The sequence below is a fragment of the Anabrus simplex genome, chromosome 1, assembly GCF_040414725.1.
Source record: "Anabrus simplex isolate iqAnaSimp1 chromosome 1, ASM4041472v1, whole genome shotgun sequence".
In the NCBI taxonomy this organism is placed as follows: domain Eukaryota; kingdom Metazoa; phylum Arthropoda; class Insecta; order Orthoptera; family Tettigoniidae; genus Anabrus; species Anabrus simplex.
This window is the reverse complement of record NC_090265.1, coordinates 1,119,746,612-1,119,765,251: the sequence shown is the minus strand read 5'-3', so window position 1 is coordinate 1,119,765,251 and position 18,640 is coordinate 1,119,746,612. Positions and strand designations below refer to the sequence as shown.

Here is an 18,640-nt window from a genome sequence, read left to right as displayed (position 1 = left end):
TACTTCATATCCTTAGACTCCTTTATCAACTCCCTTACTTGTTCTGTTAGACATGCTTCCTTCACCACCTCCTTTTATTGCCTCAATTTCTTCCCATCCAAGAACGCCCACTGGGCCTGGACCTGGATTCATCTCCACACCACGTACTGTTAGCAACACTGTCACCATCACCGCCACAAGCAGCACTGCCAGTATCACCTCTTTCATATCCTACTCCTTATTCTTTTACCTTTTTTTTTTCAATTTGCTTTACGTCGCACCGACACAGATATGTCTTACGGCGACGATCGGATAGGAAAGGCCTGCGAATTGGAAGGAAGCGGCCGTGGCCTTAATTAAGGTACAGCCCCGGCATTTGCCTGGTGTGAAAATGGGAAACCACGGAAAACCATCTTCAGGGCTGCCGACAGTGGGGTTCGAACCCACTATCTCCCGATTACTGGATACTCTTTTACCTCTTTACTCATCCATCTGCTCTGCCAACTTCCTGTGTTGTTGCAAGGTGTTCGCCATTCCTCAGCACTCACTCAGCACACCCGTACTCTGCTTGCTCAATCAAGACTGTGCATTATCACAGTCCCTTGTTAAGGCTATGAGTGTTTTTTGATTGCTTTTTATGTCTCACATTGTTTGAACTCCTGTTCTGTAATCATTGGCTAATTTGCTTGCAGAGACTCCATTATCTAATTTCTGAATGATATTTAATTTTTGTTTGAATGTTAGCACTACTAGTTTATACGTTTTATACCAGACATTTTTCACACCACAACCCACTGTATCTTACTGTATGACAATTCGTTATCAGCTGTTGAGCATTTAAGAGGATCCCTCAGTGGAATGCAGACAGCACTTGAAATAAGCCAACCCCCACCTCCTTATGGAACTTACACTTAGCTATTACAAAACAAGACAGGACAATGCAAGAAGTTGTCAACCTGTCACAAAGTACCATACTAGAAATAACTTACCCCCATGGGGACTACACTGCAAAAATATGTACGAAGAATACCAGGACTATACTGCAAAAATATGTGAATTCTGTAAATACTGTAAATTCAAAAGTTTCAATTTCAATTACAATATTTTTAATAAGGCAAAAACTTGCACGGTTAATCCCCAAGCCGGATAATGCATGCCCGGATAATGGAGAGTAAACTGTACATACACTTGTAATCATAACAAGTATTGATTAGGTGGAAATTCCCTACCCTATAATTGTAACTGTCGATCTATCAATACAGACATGAAAATAATAGCAAATGAGATGGTAATTTTTTGTCAAAGACTCATACTGCAAGTTCAGACTGGTCAGTTGCTTAAGTGCGACCACTGTGGCAAAGTCCCCATCGGAGTGGAAGAGCACAAATTCTTGAATCTGGTTTGCGGAGTCGTCTTCCACTGCGACCTCATTTTAAACCCTGGTGATGAGTTAATGGATGACATGAACTGTGGTATGAGCCACATCCAGCACATTATGCGCAAGGTCCATTGTCCCTTCTTTATGTCCTTCAAGTTGTCAGTGTTTCCAGAAAAAGTCAAGGTAACGACCTATCTTTGTGATATGAGGCTGTATATCCTGCCACCCACGTGGTGCTATCAGTGTCAAAGGTTCAGACACATGGTATCTCGTTCAAATTTGTCCATGTGTGGTACATGGAGAAGAGAAGCTCATGGTGGGGAAGAGTGCACACCTCCGAACAGTTGTACCAAATGCCGTAATCTTCGTTCTTCATGAGAGGGGAAACTGCTGGTCTATCTCAGCAAGGAGTGCACTGTAAGTTTAATTCTATGAATGCACCTGTGAAGACTCTAGACTTCATTGTGATAGCATAGAGTCTACCAGGTTCATCATTAATTTCTGCAACACCTGTGACAAGTGCTGTGCCCAAGGTAGCAGTTGCTCCTGTGAGCAATGCTGCAAAGAGTATAAAGCTCAAAGATGAGGTTATCCCAGCCTTGACCTCAAAGAAGCATATGCCAGCTGGGAAACCCAAGCCGGCACAGTAGGGGAGGAAGACAGTCTCCCTACCCCAAGAGGTTGACGAAAGCTGCGCCCAAGCCGCTTACAACTTAACGCTTATTCTAGTAGTTCACGCTGTCACTGTTACACTGGAATTGTAACGGTTATGACAGGCATCTTACTGAGCTGCGTTTGCTAATCGGACAGTTCCGGCAAGTATAGTCTGTGTTCAAGAAACTAATCTCAGACCAGGGGCCTATTCCACAAAAGTATGGTCTTATACATTACAAGTTACTAGTGTGAGTTCTTGTAATGTATGGACTTGTACATTTCTGTTCCACAAAAGATTGAAAGTTTCTTGTATATTACCAGTGAATTGTTACAAGTTTTACAAGTGACGACATATCAATAAACACAATACGTCATAGCATGAATCAGCTGTTTATCTTCGTATTCCATTCGTTTAATTATGTTATGCTTGCCGCATTTATCGTAATATATTTTAAGGTAACTTATGCAGTAAAGATTCAAAGAAATAATATTCCTGTGAATTTATTAATGTTATGATGTTATTTTTCAGTTTATGATGATACGAAATTACTCCGTTATTATCACCCATCCTGTTCTTCCGTGATCCTCGCATATGTTCCACGATAGTCTGACATACCTTGGTCTGTCACATGGTCTGTCATTAGGAATCAGTTGCCGCTAATAACGATATTCGGCCGCCAAACTTAATTGTTACGAAATTGCAAACTCTGCATGAATTGTTAAAATGTCAAGAAAAACGAAGTTATTCATTTTGAAGGAAATAGAAAAAAGGAAAGATATTCGTTTCGGTGCATTCAGCGAGATTCTGAAAAAACAAGACAAAATAAATGGTTGGATGGAAATATTTGACTTGGGAAAAGCTCATGGAGCTTTTGAGGGGAAAAGTTGGGCGTATGTAAGAGAGATTTTGCTCATTAATGATTCCAGGAATGTCCTTCTTGGAACATGTTTGTTCAGTATTTTCAGGCCAACGAAAATTTTGAGGAAATTTTACATCATTTATTGCAGCTACCACAGAATGTATTGACTACAGACTGAAGATTTTTTAGTAACTGTTGTTTAGCAGAGAGAGATTTAGGATGTTTTAACCTATGCCCAATATCTATCAAAAGTTCTTCCACTTGTATTGTGTTTAACCTAAAACGTTCATTGTATTGAAATACAGTGTTGAACTGGAAGTTTATTCTTTCCCTGTACAGACGGTAGTTTTCATTTTCATCACTATCACTATTGCTAGACCACATATTTATCAAAATGTATCTGAAATAAGCATATTTAAATAGCACTAGTACATTTACGTATTAATGTCCTTTCACTGGTAGAGAATACTTCCCAATTCACTAGTAAGTTACAAGTACTAGTACTTTCGTGGAACACACTCATAAAAATTCACTAGTAATTTGTAAGTATGGAGTAGTAAAGTACAACTGTAGAAAATTCTTTTGTGGAACAGAAAATTTGGTATTGGTACTAGTTACTAGAGAATTTACTTGTAATGTACAAGACCATACTTTTGTGGAATAGGCCCCAGGTCATCATACGGTCTTGAGAAATATTTGACTAATTGTCAGCTATACTTAACGGAATGGGCTTATGATAACCACGCTTCTGGTGGCAGTGGTTTTTTCACTTGTTCTGACATCTACAGTGAAGCGGTTCCATTAAGAACCCAGCTGGAGGCCACATGTTTTGTTTTCTGATAACTACTGTTTGCAAAGTTTATTTCCCACCAGAACAGCCTCTTAATATCAATGATGAAATTTTGATCTTTCCTCTTACTGGATGATTTTACCACCCATCACCCGGGGCTCTGAAATAACTTGCTCCAGAGGAAGGGAGTTGGAACAGGTAAGAGGAGAGCTGGATTTACGCATTTTGAATACAGGGGAACTAACACATTTCATTGTAACACACGATACTTCTCCCGCATTGACATTAGTCTGTGCAGCCGTGCGTTTGCTCCTCGGCTTCGCTAGGATGTACACGGTGACCTCTGCGACAGTGACCATTACCCCATTATTCTTACTTTGTTGAAACAGAAATTCATCAAGGCTCCTCCCCAGTGGATTCTTAAATGTGCTGATTCACCAAAGTTCACATCACTACCTGTCTCTTTTGCTAGTTGCTTTGCTTAGCACCGACACGGATATGTCTCATGGCGACAATCGGATAGGTAAGGCGTAGGAATGGGAAGGAAGCGGACGTGGCCTTAATTAAGGTACAGCCCCAGCATTTTGGTGTGAAAATGGGAGACAACGGAAAACCATCTTCAGAGCTGCCGACAATGGGGCTAGCTGTCTTTAATGACACACCTCTGCATCTCCTCCCCTCCCCACTCCAACTGGTTCGCCACTGCACGTTTTCCTTCTCCCCGCGCTTGCCGGCTGTTTAGCTGTTGAACGGGACCGGCTCTATACTTTGCTTCTTTTCGTACTATAATTATTGAAATCCTTTAAATAACATTCTGTTTCACACATAATGATAATAAATAACCTAAACTAATATACCCATATTTTATTCAAATGTTATATTTTCATTCCTGCTAATTCCGGTGAATTGTCACATTCGTGGGTACAACTCCGAGTTATGTACCACCGGGCGTGGACAAACGTGGGATGGGGTACCGCGTCCTACCTACGCTTAAATTAATTTTTACTTCTAAAACGCCTTAAAGCTGTCAGTAGTGTCCTTTAGAGTAGACGTACATATGGAATTAAATTGAATCACCCACCACTAAATAAATCTCCCACCTTTTTTATTTAAAGAAATTACGTGCCCGGGTAGAGGATCTCAATGAATGTAATGAGATTCGGTACCTCGGGATATCAAAACCTGGTTACAGGTCCAGATCTTCTTTTTATGTCCCCTTCCCCCCACCCATTTTGTGTACGCTATCAGTTGTGTCATAACAAAACAACATCACAGACGACAACAACAATTATAAACTCAGAGTTTGAAACTACTGGTATTTTCCGTATTGCGTACTCTGGTATAATTAATAGGCCTATAGGTAGAATGTTTTACTTGTACTGAACGATTCATTTATGTTTTTTAGTGACAGACACAACACATTTCAATTGCAGCAATGGTTGTCGAATAGAAATCAATTTAATGCATAGGCAACTTTGATATGGATGGCATGGAATGTAGTAAAGTTTGACGTAATAAGAAAAGCCTTGAAAAACAAAAAAGATGTGCATTTATATATGCAGTAGATATACAGTAATCACAGGCAGACCTGTAGTCTTATTTTACCGGTACTTTTGCGTTATAGCTGACGAAGGTCTATGTATTCAACAAGTACCGATATTAAAGTATCACACTACAGTCTTCTGGGTATAATGGCAGTTAAATACGCAAAAAGTTTAATGGCTATTGTACAAACTGGTACAACAACAAACAATTACAAGGCAACACAATAAATGACTCCGTATACATTACATCGGGCAAACTCCCTGTCATTAACTGATAGTAAACAAAAACAATCTTTGGTCTATTCGAAACATTACAAAATAGTGAAGAGAGAACCGAAACAAAACACAATTAACAACAGGCACCATGCTTTTTTTTTTTTTTCTAATTGCTTTACGTCGCACTGACACACACAGGTCTTATGGCGACGATGGGATAGGAAAGGCCTAAAAGTTGGAAGCAAACGGCCGTGGCCTTAATTAAGGTTACAACCCCAGCATTTGCCTGGTGTGAAAATGGGAAACCATGGAAAACCGTCTTCAGAGCTGTCGACGGTGGGATTCGAACCCACTATTTCCTAGGTGCAAGCTCACAGCCGCGCGCCTCTAACCGCACGGCCAACTCACCTGGTGCAAACGTTTTCATAAACATTTCAGAAGATGTACACTAATACAATGTGGAAATTACAAAGGAGAGATATGAGGAAGGCTCATAAAGTACGCAAAGTGAAGCACCGTTTCTCTTCGACAACTAAGCAGATGGGCAGGTGCGGGGAGAAGGGAAACGTGCGGTGGCGAACCAGAAGGAGGGGCGGAGGTGTGGCACAAAGCAGACAGTGTGCCAGCTAAGCATTGGCCAGCAGGTATTCATCGCTGTTCGCACGGAACTTGAAATGTCTCAACTTTTAGGCCCCTTAGTTAACGTCCTAATGAATGTCGACACCCAAAATTGTTGCTGACATTTTTATGTGTACCTGAATGTGTTTTCCAAGTTGCATCGCGATCGGCGTCTTAACCATTGCCGATGTTTCCTTGCAAGTTCTTGTGGTAAATATTTTCTTAGATTCATTCACACTATATGGCTCTCTTTTTAGAAGATAATAATTCACCTCTGACATACCTCATCATCACTACACGTATCTGTATTCATTTTAATACACTTGAAATAAAAAGCACTAAACCATACAGCAAAAATTACAAGTACGCCCACATGGTCGCAGTGAACAAACAATACAGAAAGATATAGAACTCGGCGGGAAACAGCAGCTGTTAACACATGGCACGTGCACACGCTATAGTGCTGCCTATGGATTGTGATCGGTCTTTCGTGGTTCCAATGAGACTTTGATCGTTCTTTCATAAAATGCTCAAATTTCAACTGCGTGTTTCTCAGACGCTAATAGTTTATGCTTAGCCATATTTAACATGATAATAGACTTGCATAATAGCTGCCTACTAGTAGTAATATCTCCCATTTTATTTTCTATTTCTTTAAATATTTTGTGGACCCTGATCGTTTTTTCCCCTGTACCCGTTAACTGTATTTATTCATAAATTAGTTTCGACGGACTGAAGAACCTAAGTTATTTTTAAAAAATGAATACATAACATTACAATTACAACTATGACCATTTAGAAGTCAAAGGTTTGTGTATTAGGCTATTGTTATGACAAATATGCCCATTCCCACAAACCTACTACTCTGGCGTAGCAAAGGGTGAGGCGCTACTCCCACATAGCGCGTCCCAGGTGGTGGATAGGGAGGTCCTAACCGGCTTGCTGGCGGTCTTGAGCGAAATAAAATAACTCTCTCGGACCAAACACACAACACCCTGTGAGTGGGGGACGCAGACGAAGAATACACCCATGGTATCCCCTGCCTGTCGTAAGAGGCAACTAAAAGGGGTGACCAAGGGATGATCGAATTAGAACCATGAGACTACTTGTAATTAGTACCATCATGCAGGGAAACACCCTGGGTTGCATTTACTTGCATGTAGTACCACTATGTTGGGTACAAAATAGGTTTGTGGTCAGTAGCGACAGTGTGTGCTTCCGGCTGGGTTTTACAGTACCTGTGATTAGTACCACTATATGAGCGACACCATGAGTCTGCCTTGCCTACGATCAGAACCCTCTATGTGAGGAACAGCACGGGATAGTAAGAGTTCCTGTGGTTAGTACACATATGTGCAGAACACCATAGGTTTGCAGTGCCTGTAAATGGCACCTCAATGTGAGAAACACCATAGCTCTGTGTTACATGTGCACATTACATTATCTGTGAGTAGTACCATAATGTGTGGAATAACGCAAGTCTATGCTACTTTTTATTAGCACTGCAACATGACAAATACCATGGTTGTACTTTCCTAACGATAAGTACCATTATGACCGGCCGATGACTTGGATTTTGGACCCCTTTAGACTACAAGCATCATCGATTCAGTATTGTACTTTAGAAGCAGTCCCTTGGTCAGTAATACTATTTTTAATGCTAGTTTCTGGGAATGTGGGACATTGCGGGTTGGATCCACTGACTGTTTTAAATTGTGGTCAGTGGAGGATTTTTAAATTGCGATTACATTTCGTCTCATTTCGTACCATTAGCATTGTTAGCATGATGGCTTTCTTGACTGGATTGTCTGCTTCGCATGTCAGTTAGCTCCTGAAATGAAATGCCGTATGGCTTTTGGTGCCGGGAGTGTCCAAGGACAAGTTCGACTTGCCAGATGCAGGTCTTTTGATTTGACGCCCGTAGATGACCTGCGCTTAGTGATGAGGATGAAATGATGCTGAAGACGACACATACACCCAGCCTCCATGTCAGCGAAATTAACCAGTTAAGGTTAAAATTCCCAACCCTGCCGGGAATAAAACCCTGGACCCCTGTGACCAAAGGCCAGCACGCTACCCATTTAGCCATGGAGCCGGACATTGTGCTCCTGATTTGACCTGATGAAGCTGTGTGAATGATTATCCAGCTGTCAGTTAAGGATAAAATCCTTGGACGAGCTGAGGCTTCTAGGTAGGAAGCAGATGTGCTATCTATGTACCACAAATCTGGTAAATTTCCTAGCCGGGAAGGACAGAACAGGTTGTTATTGTTGATAAACTGATATAGTTAAGGAGACAGTGTTCTTCACACTTCGGTCATACAGTTTTCTCTTATGTATTAAAGTCTGTCAGTTTGTTTTCTGTTTTTCCATGTTTTAAATGTAATTCAAAATAAGCAAGCAAGCGTGATAGTTTTATGTGACTACTGATATCATGTTCATAGTCACAGGACCTCCAGTTTTTGTGGATGTTGGATCTCGTGCACATGACATCATTCTTAAGTCTCGTGTCCACTGATCAGGATTACAGTATTTACTTCTGATTTTTCATGTCATAACTTCTTTTCATACATAGAGAACTGTTTTAAAGCAATGAAATTAACTATTTATGAGCATGGAATGTAGAATTTAGCATCTACAACTTTGAAAATGAGCATAGTGCCAAAATAGAATATATATTTTCTCCTATCAGTACAAAGTGTCAGGTGCACAAGAATTCACAATTGTTTAAACAAAAGTCATGTAATTTGACATCTTAAATTCATTCTTCTGTCTGCAACCATGAACTAAAATTTATGAATTTTTTTTTTGTTTGTATCCAAAATAAGCTGAATCAAAATTTAGCAAATATGTTAAACTCAGATTGAACCATAGTTAATGCATGCATAAGATTGCATTTTGTATTTTGCTTCATGTGGAGTTTAATTACATCCTTGAGCGAATTGTAGTTAGACCAGATTTTTTTAATGTAACTTAAAAGTAAAATTAATTACCAGTGCACAACCAGTGAGGTGGTGTTTCTTGTTCTGATATGATTTGAGGGCCAGTTTTTAGCCTCAACCAATTATAACAGGTATAATAACTTTTAAGGGTAATATTTTAATTTCTTTCAGGTCATGACAAGGTATATATCCAATCCTGAGAATCTTAAATTAATGATGAATATGTTGAAAGAAAAATCTCGAAACATCCAGTTTGAAGCCTTCCATGTTTTTAAGGTTGGTGTGTTTAGTTAATTTCATTTTTATTTGAATGCTTTATCATTATCCTTCATTTTATCAAACGTTATCTCATTTCAGGTGTTTGTAGCTAACCCAAATAAACCAAAGCCTATTCTGGACATCTTGCTTCGCAACCAAGAGAAATTGGTTGAATTTCTAACTCGATTCCACACAGATCGATCAGAAGATGAGCAGTTCAATGATGAAAAGGCTTATCTTATCAAACAGATTAAAGAACTGAAACCTTTGACTGAACATTAACAACAGCGACACTACTGAGACTTTCTAGTGAAAAAACAAAAATATCAAGTGCATATATTAACATTGCAGAACCAGAAAAAGTTGCTTCCATTATTTTGTAAAAGTTAGGGGGGAGGGGGGAGAGGATGAGAGAATAAAAGGAAGCAAGTTTTGTAGATCATGGATGGTAGGGCTATGTGAAAGAACTGGGTTCTTATCTCGCCTGAAGTTAACTAGTCCCATTAAAAAATCTGTTGCTGATGCTTTTGGAAGTGAGAAAATATTCCATTACAACACATTTTTCCAGTCTTGTCATTCTTCTCTCATCACTGGTACCAGTATTTAAACACACTCCTTCAGGGGTGGCACTAGTGGTGGATTAGCATATCAGGTGCTGGTTTTGAATGTTGTTGAGATTTTTGTAACATTTGGCCTACCAAATAAAATAATTCAATTTTCCAACAACTAAAATATATTTATGATAGTTTTCACGTTTAACTGTGAAGAAAGTGTCAAAAGCTTATCACTGCATGTAAGAAGTTCGGAGATGCTTGAATATTTTATTGGTTCTGTGTCACATTTGAGTTATTGATTAGTGAAAGATACAGCTTGAGCCATTCCAGCCATTGTTGAAAGCAGTAGCAAGTGTGAAAAGTGTTTTGCATTTTGACACAATGAAATAAACTGCTATAACCATTGTTTTCTTTTATCATCCTTGCATCCTGTGTTATGTTCATTACTGTGTGATATTTGAAATTTTCAGAATGGAATGAAATCCTCAGGTTACCTAGGTTCTTAACTTAAACTCTTGACTTTGTAGGAATATACGTATGATTTGAAACTCGTACAGTTTGATGAAACCTGTTTTTCTTTGTTCAATACTCTATGCAGTGTTGTTCTGTTACCAAATTCTCATTGCGGAACAGCAATTTGAAGGGATGTGTGTGTGTCTGTAAGTGGGCTTACCCTCATTTTGAAGTTTTCCATTAATTGAAGGTTTTTTTGTTTGCCTAAAAGAAAAATACTCTCTATTCACATTATCATAACTTTTGCTTTACATCATCCACAAGACTTTATTTTATTCTCATGTTCAGTTATGTTAGTTTTTGACAGAATAATAGTTTAGTCTGAATAATATCAAAATATATTTCATAGAACTGCTAGAGCACAATAAATTACACCTTTATTTACATCACACAGTTTCCTAATTTCATGTAGGAAATATTAACATTACATTGTAGTGCAATTTCATCTTTCTGTCTGTAATGGTCCAATGCCTTAGATGTAACTTTGGAAGTGAGAAAATATGTATGTATAATTGTATATATATATATATATATATATATATATATATATGCCTAAAAAAAAACACCATCCGAAAGTGACATCAGAATTTACTTAAAATTTGAAAAAGAAAAAATGAAAAAAAAAACCTCAGGGATCTGAGCACAGTAGCCAAACACAAATGCTTATTAATACAGAATAAAACAAACTCTGTATGGCTGTTGAATGTTATGTGCCACATTCCACTAAACTAAACAGAGTACTTGTGTGATGTTTATGGATTGCCTGTCGAAAAGTTCCCGTACTCAATCTAGTGTTTCATTAGTGCCAAAAATGTCTCTTGATCCTCTTCATTTTCATGTGTTTCATCTTAAGAGCATGGTTTCAAGTTTTTCTAGAATTGATAGTGCACTGGAGGCACATACTTGATCAGACTAATGCTGTCCTTAATTTCTTTCATAATGGCATGTGGTTCCATATATGTACTTTTTTGGAAATGGAACATTGTCTAAAAATGCTCTTCTAGTCTAATTTCAGCTTACTCAAGTTACATTTGCAAAAGTATTTGAATGGATTACTTTTGCTGATCTTCAGCTCTTAGTTCAGTCACCACACTCGCCTTGGTCCACTATAGATTCACAATTAAGTATTTATTTATTTTCCACCTAGTCGATACAATGATTGCTTAAGGCAATTTTTAATGGTCAAAAGTGGTACATGTTTCGTATATTATCAACATCTTCAGCCACATAACTCCAAGATTTGTTTGTTTAAATCTTGTCAATTTAGTAGGTTCGAATCCCACTATCGGCAGCCCTGAAGATGGTTTTCCGTGGTTTCACATTTTCACACCAGGCAAATGCTGGGGCTGTACCTTAATTAAGGCCACGGCCGCTTCCTTCCAACTCCTAGGCCTTTCCTATCCCATCGTCGCCATAAGACCTATCTGTGTCGGTGCGACGTAAAGCCCCTAGCAAAAAAAAAAAAAAAAAATCTTGTCAATCTTATGTTAATTTTAAGGACACTTCCTCTAAAGCATTACTTTGTCAATTTTATATATTTTTCATCTAAACAGTGTTATGTGGCTGAAGATGTTGATAATATACGAAACATGTACCACTTTTAACCATTAAAAATTGCCTTAAGCAATCATTGTATCGACTAGGTGGAAAATAAATAAATACTTAATTGTGAATCTATTGAAGTGCGATACGGACCATGAAGCTGATTTTATGTAATTGGTCCACTATATCGCTGCAACCAATGACAAGCATACGTTGCACACCATTGGAAGGAGAGCAGTCATGAGGGTTGGCCCATTCATTCTGTCCCTTCAGTGCAGTACAGTTTTCATTGCAATGAAATTCCTAGCTCTATAAAATCCCTTATAGAGCAGTGCACTGCACTAAGGGATTGGTATTAGACTAGAACTATAGATGGCACCTCTTAATGCCTTGGCCGAAGTGAGGGTTGGCCCACTTTTACACTCATCACTTAAGTAATTATCATTACTTAATCATTTTATGAAAACGATAACAGTTTGCTACTTAAATATAATTTAGGTAAATTTAACAAGAAAAATTAAGCTCATCTATCAGAATCCTAAAGATTTTCCCTTTTTCCTCATTTCAGAATTTATTATAAGTAAATATGTTCACATTGTTTCTCAATTTTTTTGGTAATTTTTTGCATTTATTCCCTCATAAGTTTCTATATTTTAGTACCTATACATTGGACATCACATGTAAGCAGCAAACCCATTGTAAGGACTCATCATCTGGTTGAGGTGCAATGCAAGTGTATTTCTTCTTTACTAGTAGCCATGCTGTAAATTAATTTCTGCATCTAATTGGAACTTTGTTGCTTTACTGAATTACTAATAGAGAATCAAGAACACTGAAGTCTAGTTTAACTTGAGCAATACTGAGCAAAATATTTCAACTATTATTGCCTACAAATAATTACTTAGCTTGTGTAATTATTTGAAGCTCATTTTCTTCTCTCAGGTAGTAGTAGTAGTAGTAGTAGTAGTAGTAGTAGTAGTAGTAGTAGTAGTAGTACAGGTTTAATTTCCCGTAAAACAATTTGTATAATGTGTGTCCATGCATGCTCTGATACCGAGCAAGTTGGCTATGTGGTTTTGGTCAGGTAGCTTTGAGCTTGGGTTCAAACCTCACTGTTGGCAGCCCTGAAGATGGTTTTCTGTTGTTTCCCATTTTCACACCAGATATATGCTGGGGATGTGCCTTACGTAAGGTCACGGCTGCTTTCTTCACATTCCTATCACTGTCCTATCCCATCATATCCATAAGACCTGTCTGTGTCGGTGCAACGTAAAACAAATACAGAAGAGAAGAATATGATCTCTGTTTTAAGAAGAGTTGTTACAGTAACAAGTTAATTCAGAGACAGATATAAAAGTATTTGTTAATAATGTATTATAGCTATTTCCCTACTTATTTTTGAAACCTTTTCCTGGCTAACTTAGGATTATCTCGGGAACAGTTGTGTAAGTGCCGAGCATTTTCAGCTAGCATAATGGCCTTACATTTCTCTTTCTGTTGCTTTTCAATTTTTGGATAGGTCGTGATTGGATCTTTCGATGCGTTGCTCATTGATAATGACCATAAGAAATCCATATACCATCCAGAAAATTTTCAGACTAGTAATTGCAGTTCATTACATTGTAAGGCAGACACACTTGTCCATATTGCACAGGTCGCATGCCAGCGGCATGACTGCAAAAAGCTGCCCCGTAGTAACAAATGCAATGTCGCACACTGTCTAGTGGAGGGCCAGTGTTGCCACTGATATGCAAATTGTACTAAAGACCACCAGAGACAGCGTCTAGTGTTTCACATATGCTACTTAGCAAGAGGAGGAGTGTAGGGTTCAGTTTACTTGGGTGAAAATGAGAAGCAGTCTTCAATTTAACATCAGAATAGTGCAGTTAGTTGGAGAGCATAATTATCTTTATAATTACTCTTATAATAATTACTCAAAATAATTTGATTACAGGAGAAATTTTTGAAAGAAGTGGGAGAGGCATTGAACGAAGAACATTACTACAGTGATTCAGCATAAATTTTTATAGAGTATGCAGTTTAATTTTTCATAATCTTCCACAAACGTCGCTACTGTTTAGAAAAATTACATTTTGAAATTACCTGTGCCAAAGTTTGTGGCATAAGTTTTGAAACTAACCTCAATGTTACTGCACTTACAATTTTTGTCTTTAAGATTTGAAACATCAGTAGATAGTCCGCACATAGATAATCGAGAGTCTACTGTTTACCATAATATAGTATAACATACGGTAGACGTATTATAATGTTTGCAATTTACATTCATTCATTACCAATTTTTTACTGATGGCTACAAAGCTAGTCCTAGGGTGGGATTGGATTTGCAATCGAGTAGTCTTTTATAAGCTGTGTATACAACTAGCATCATAATATCCTCTTCTGAAGAGAACATTCTGTAATATTTCTATACAAGCAAGCTTATTTTGGCAGGTATAGGCTGTTTAACATGGCATCATACAGATAGGTTTGCGGCAGCGAACTGTTGCGCAGATGGCATACCAACTGGGCAGCAGAACAGATGAATGCAATTGCAGATAAGTGGGTGCAGCCTGCCAAAATCTTAACAAATCTTCCTCCAAATTCTTGTAATTTTCTGCTTTGTAGTCTCGTCATTAAGCTTTCTTCAGACTTCTTTGAGGAAAAGCCAAGATGTTTTTTTAAAACTTAGGTGAGATTTTACCTTGAACATTGAATCGGCACATTAACTGTGATTTGTGAGGTCTACAGGAATTATGTGCAATAAAGGTAAAATAAATTTTTGTTGTATTATGTAGTGGGTTTCTTTCTTTCACTTCCTATAAAATTTCTGTGAAGTTTCAGTCTCTGATTTTAATTTTAAAAAGGTGGCAGCTTTTCCATACTGCCCTATTCATAATGAGAGCACTAAAACTTTGCTACATTCCTGTTAACTTGCCTAGGCATATTGCCATAAACTGGTTCTTCACTATCAGTAAAGAAATGCAAGGTTATAGTCTCATTTTCTGTCAGATGTGTGGTTTGTATCAAGCTGTAATGAATTCCATCCAAGAAATCAGCAAGGTAAAATCTCCACTAAAGCTTCGATAAATTTTGTCGCTCCAAATTTATGTCCATAAAAGAGCCTCTGTGGCTCAGGCGGCAGCGCGCCGGCCTTTCACTGCTGGGTTCCGTGGTTCAAATCCCGGTCACTCCATGTGAGATTTGTGCTGGACAAAGCAGAGGCGGGACAGGTTTTTCTCTGGCAGCCGGCACAATTTCTATCCTCACCGCTAGATGGGGGCTTCATTCCATTCCTGACCCAGTCAAATGACTGGAAACAGGCAGTGGATTTTCATTTTTCACAAGGAAGATTAGGACCAGTAAGTAGTAATCCAGTCAAGAGGGAAATTAGGATAGCAAATGGTATTCCTTCTTTGAACGGATCATTTGTTAAATTTTAAAATAAGAAAATTATTGTTTGGAAGGCAACCTGGTTTGCACATTATGACAGCCACTTGCATGGCTATTTTCTATAATAAAACTAGATTTTTGGTTGTATAGAATTCGTGAAACACTGTGATTTCTGTTGTAATAATGTGTGACTGTTAAATTAGTTTTATATTGTAATCTTGCAGATCATATGCTGAAATATACATATCAAAACTTTTTCATCACCTTCGAACTCTAGGTCATGCCATGAGGCCCTACATATTTTGTGAAATCAATGACAAAGCTTTAAAATGGTGTATAATTATTTTGAAAACTACAATCTAAGAAATTCTTACACATAAGTATTTTCAGAACTACTGACCAAAAATAGAATGAATTGTATTGAATTTCACCATAGATGCAACCCACATGTGTAGTATACCGGTACATTATTTCTTTCCTTTGATTTCTTCAGAATGGATTTTACAACATATAAAAGGTCGCAAATGAAGTTTAACACATACAGTTTATTGTATTCTACAGTCTGCATATTGTTAAGTAATATTTTCTTGTTGTTATTGTTAGTGGGATATTGCTCACTGACAGGCTGGGGCTCCAATGAAATGACAGATTCTGCTATCTAGTCAACTCATGAGGTAGATGGCAGAATCTGTTGTTTCATTTGAGCCTGAGCCTTTGCTATATGGTACATGGTAAAGATATGTGGCTTATCCATAATTTATTAGAAGTAATAATTTTAGCATCTGTTTATTGCTACTACAAGAAGGTCGCGGGCCTGGAAGCATTTTACAGAAATACCAGAAAATAAAGTGCAATATAGTAGTTGTTCCCAATGTGTTAGTTTTGAAAGCAGAAAATGCATCGAGTATGATTCGCCATTTGAACAGCCATTGCAGTTTATGAATCTCATTATTTGAAGAGCCATATATGTAAAGGTTGTTAATAGACTAGCAGCCTTTGTAGGTTAACCCTGTGTTTGTGTTCTTCATTTTTTACAATTAGTTAAATACACAGTCTTTTGTAAGAGATTTGCTGGCTAATAGTGTTAATTTTGAGATGCAAGAGATTGAAATATTAGGTCATCAGGAATTGTTGTATTTATATATTATTCCCACACTCTTGTTTTTATTTTTAAAATCTACATACAGTATATCATTCATGGTGTGGGCTGTGGTGGTCATGTCCCAGTTCGTCAACCATCGGCAACAGCTGGATGGTCCTGAGAGTCGGGATACCAGTTGCTATGGAATAGGATTGGGCATCTTGGACTTATTCAGTCTTGGGCCTCCTTGTGCTCATGCGGCTGTGACTGTACAATCCAGCATGGTCCCTAACCCATAGACTCTCTCCGGGACTGTATGCAAGTAGGGTAGCTTTCTGCCTCGCAGAAATTTACCACACTCAGAATATTTTAAGCAAGCCTCGGACCTATAAGAACAACAGGCAAGGGACTCCTCGGAAACAACATGGCAAGCAATTTGGAATTTACCCCCTGCGGGTGGGGGACGCACATGTAGGATAAACACGCGGTATCCCCTGCCTGTCGTAAGAGGCAACTAAAAGGGGCCCAAGGGGCTCTCAACTTGGGAGTGTGGATTGGCGACCACGGGGCCCTTAGCTGAGTCTTGGCTTTGCTTCCACTTACTTGTGCCTGGCTCCTCACTTTAGTCTATCCTGTCCGACCTTCCTTGGCCAACTCTTGTTCTTTTCTGACCCCGACGGTATTAGAGCATTTGAGGCCTAGGGAGTCTTTCATTTTCACACCCTTCGTGGCCCTTGCCTTTCTTTGTCCGTTACTTCATTTTTCGAAGTGATGAATCCATTCTTTTCCTTTTTTCTCTCTGCCCCCTGTAGGTGGGGACGCAGAAGGAAAATACACGCACGGTATCCTCTGCCTATCGTGAGAGGCGACCAAAGGATGATTGTCTTAGAAGCATGAAACTACTTTTGATTAGTACCATCACGCGGGGAACGCCATGGGCCACCTTTACTTTCGAGTAGTACCACTATGTTAGGTATAAAATAGGTTTGTGCTTAGTAGCAGCAGTGGGTGTGGACTGGGTTTCCAATACCCGTGAGTCGTACCCATTTGAGCAACACCACGGGTCTGGGCGTTGCCTGTGTTTGGTACCACTATATGAGCGACACCGTGGGTCTGCCTAGCCTGTGATAAATATCCCCTATGTGAGGAACACCACGGGAATGCCGGCATCCGTGATTAGTACACCTAGGTGAGGAACCGCATCGGTTTGCGTTGGCTATGAGTGGCGCCATTGTGTGAGAAACACCATAGGTCAGAGTTACCTGTAGTACGTACAATGCTTGTGAGTAGTACCATCATGTGTGGAACACCGCGAGTCTTCGCTCCTTTTGATTAGTACCTCAACATGACACATACCATGGTTCTACTTTACTAGCGATAAGTAACATTCTGAGGGGCCTTTGACCTGGATTTTGGACCCCTTTCGACATCAAGCATCGCCGATTCAGGATTGTGTTTTAGAAGTTGTCCCTTGATCAGTAATACTATTATGTATGATAGTTTTTTGAGTCAGATCCACTGATGTTTTTAATTCATATCCATCCATTCATTCTTCATGACATTTTTTATTTTGGTCAGTGGATGATTTTGAATTTTTACTTTGTCATTTCATTTCGTACCATTAGGGGTCGATGACCTCGATGTTAGGCCCCTTTAAACCAAGAGCATCACCATCATCAATTTGGAATTTGATTGGGGAGCTATGACAGTCTTATGGAAGAAAGAAAGTAGAACTGGCTGAGTCAGCAAAGAGGATGTAATATTCCGGTAAGGGGAGATAATGAGAACCCCATGCAAAGACAGGTAAAGCCAGTGTTTCTTTACATGGCTGTCCACACATATTCAATGTGAAGTCTGGAGCTCGAGGGACCCAGTTGAGCAGTTCAATGGAGTCTTTGCTTAAAAAATAAGCCCTGAACGTGACTGCTCGTGTAGATAGGGAAATTGTCATGCACGAACTGTATTGGCATGTCATCTGGATAGCACTCTCACACTGAAACAATATTCTACAGAATGTACAAATATTGTCCGTATGTGAGATGGTCGTCCATCTAATGAAGCACTCCAGCCCCATCAGACTATATCCACTCCGAACACGACACAAATATGCGACCACTGCGTGAATACTCGGCTGTACATCTTTTATCATATTGGGCTTCCAGTGGCCTATAAACATGAACTGACCTGAAAGAAGTCTTGTCCGAGAAGGTCGCATGATCCGAATTACAATTTAACTCGACCCCTGCCAAGCACATCAATCGACCATCTGTTCATCGGAGAGAGATTCTTTGGCGGCAGCTTTTGTACAATGTTCTCATAATC

At 38.9% G+C, this 18,640-nt stretch overlaps 1 protein-coding gene across 3 annotated transcripts in view; it reads left to right on the top strand.

Annotated features, from left to right (window-relative positions):
* Mo25 (calcium binding protein Mo25) overlaps window positions 1-10,196 on the top strand; it is a 117,367-nt gene extending 107,171 nt beyond the window's left edge. For all 3 annotated transcript variants that reach the window (XM_067150597.2, XM_067150598.2, XM_067150599.2), the window contains exons 7-8: window positions 9,152-9,256; window positions 9,338-10,196. In XM_067150597.2, coding sequence (XP_067006698.1) covers window positions 9,152-9,256; window positions 9,338-9,520 — 288 coding nt within the window. In that variant the 3' untranslated portion in view covers window positions 9,521-10,196. The remainder of the gene's footprint in view (window positions 1-9,151; window positions 9,257-9,337) is intronic.
* Window positions 10,197-18,640: the final 8,444 nt, after the last annotated feature.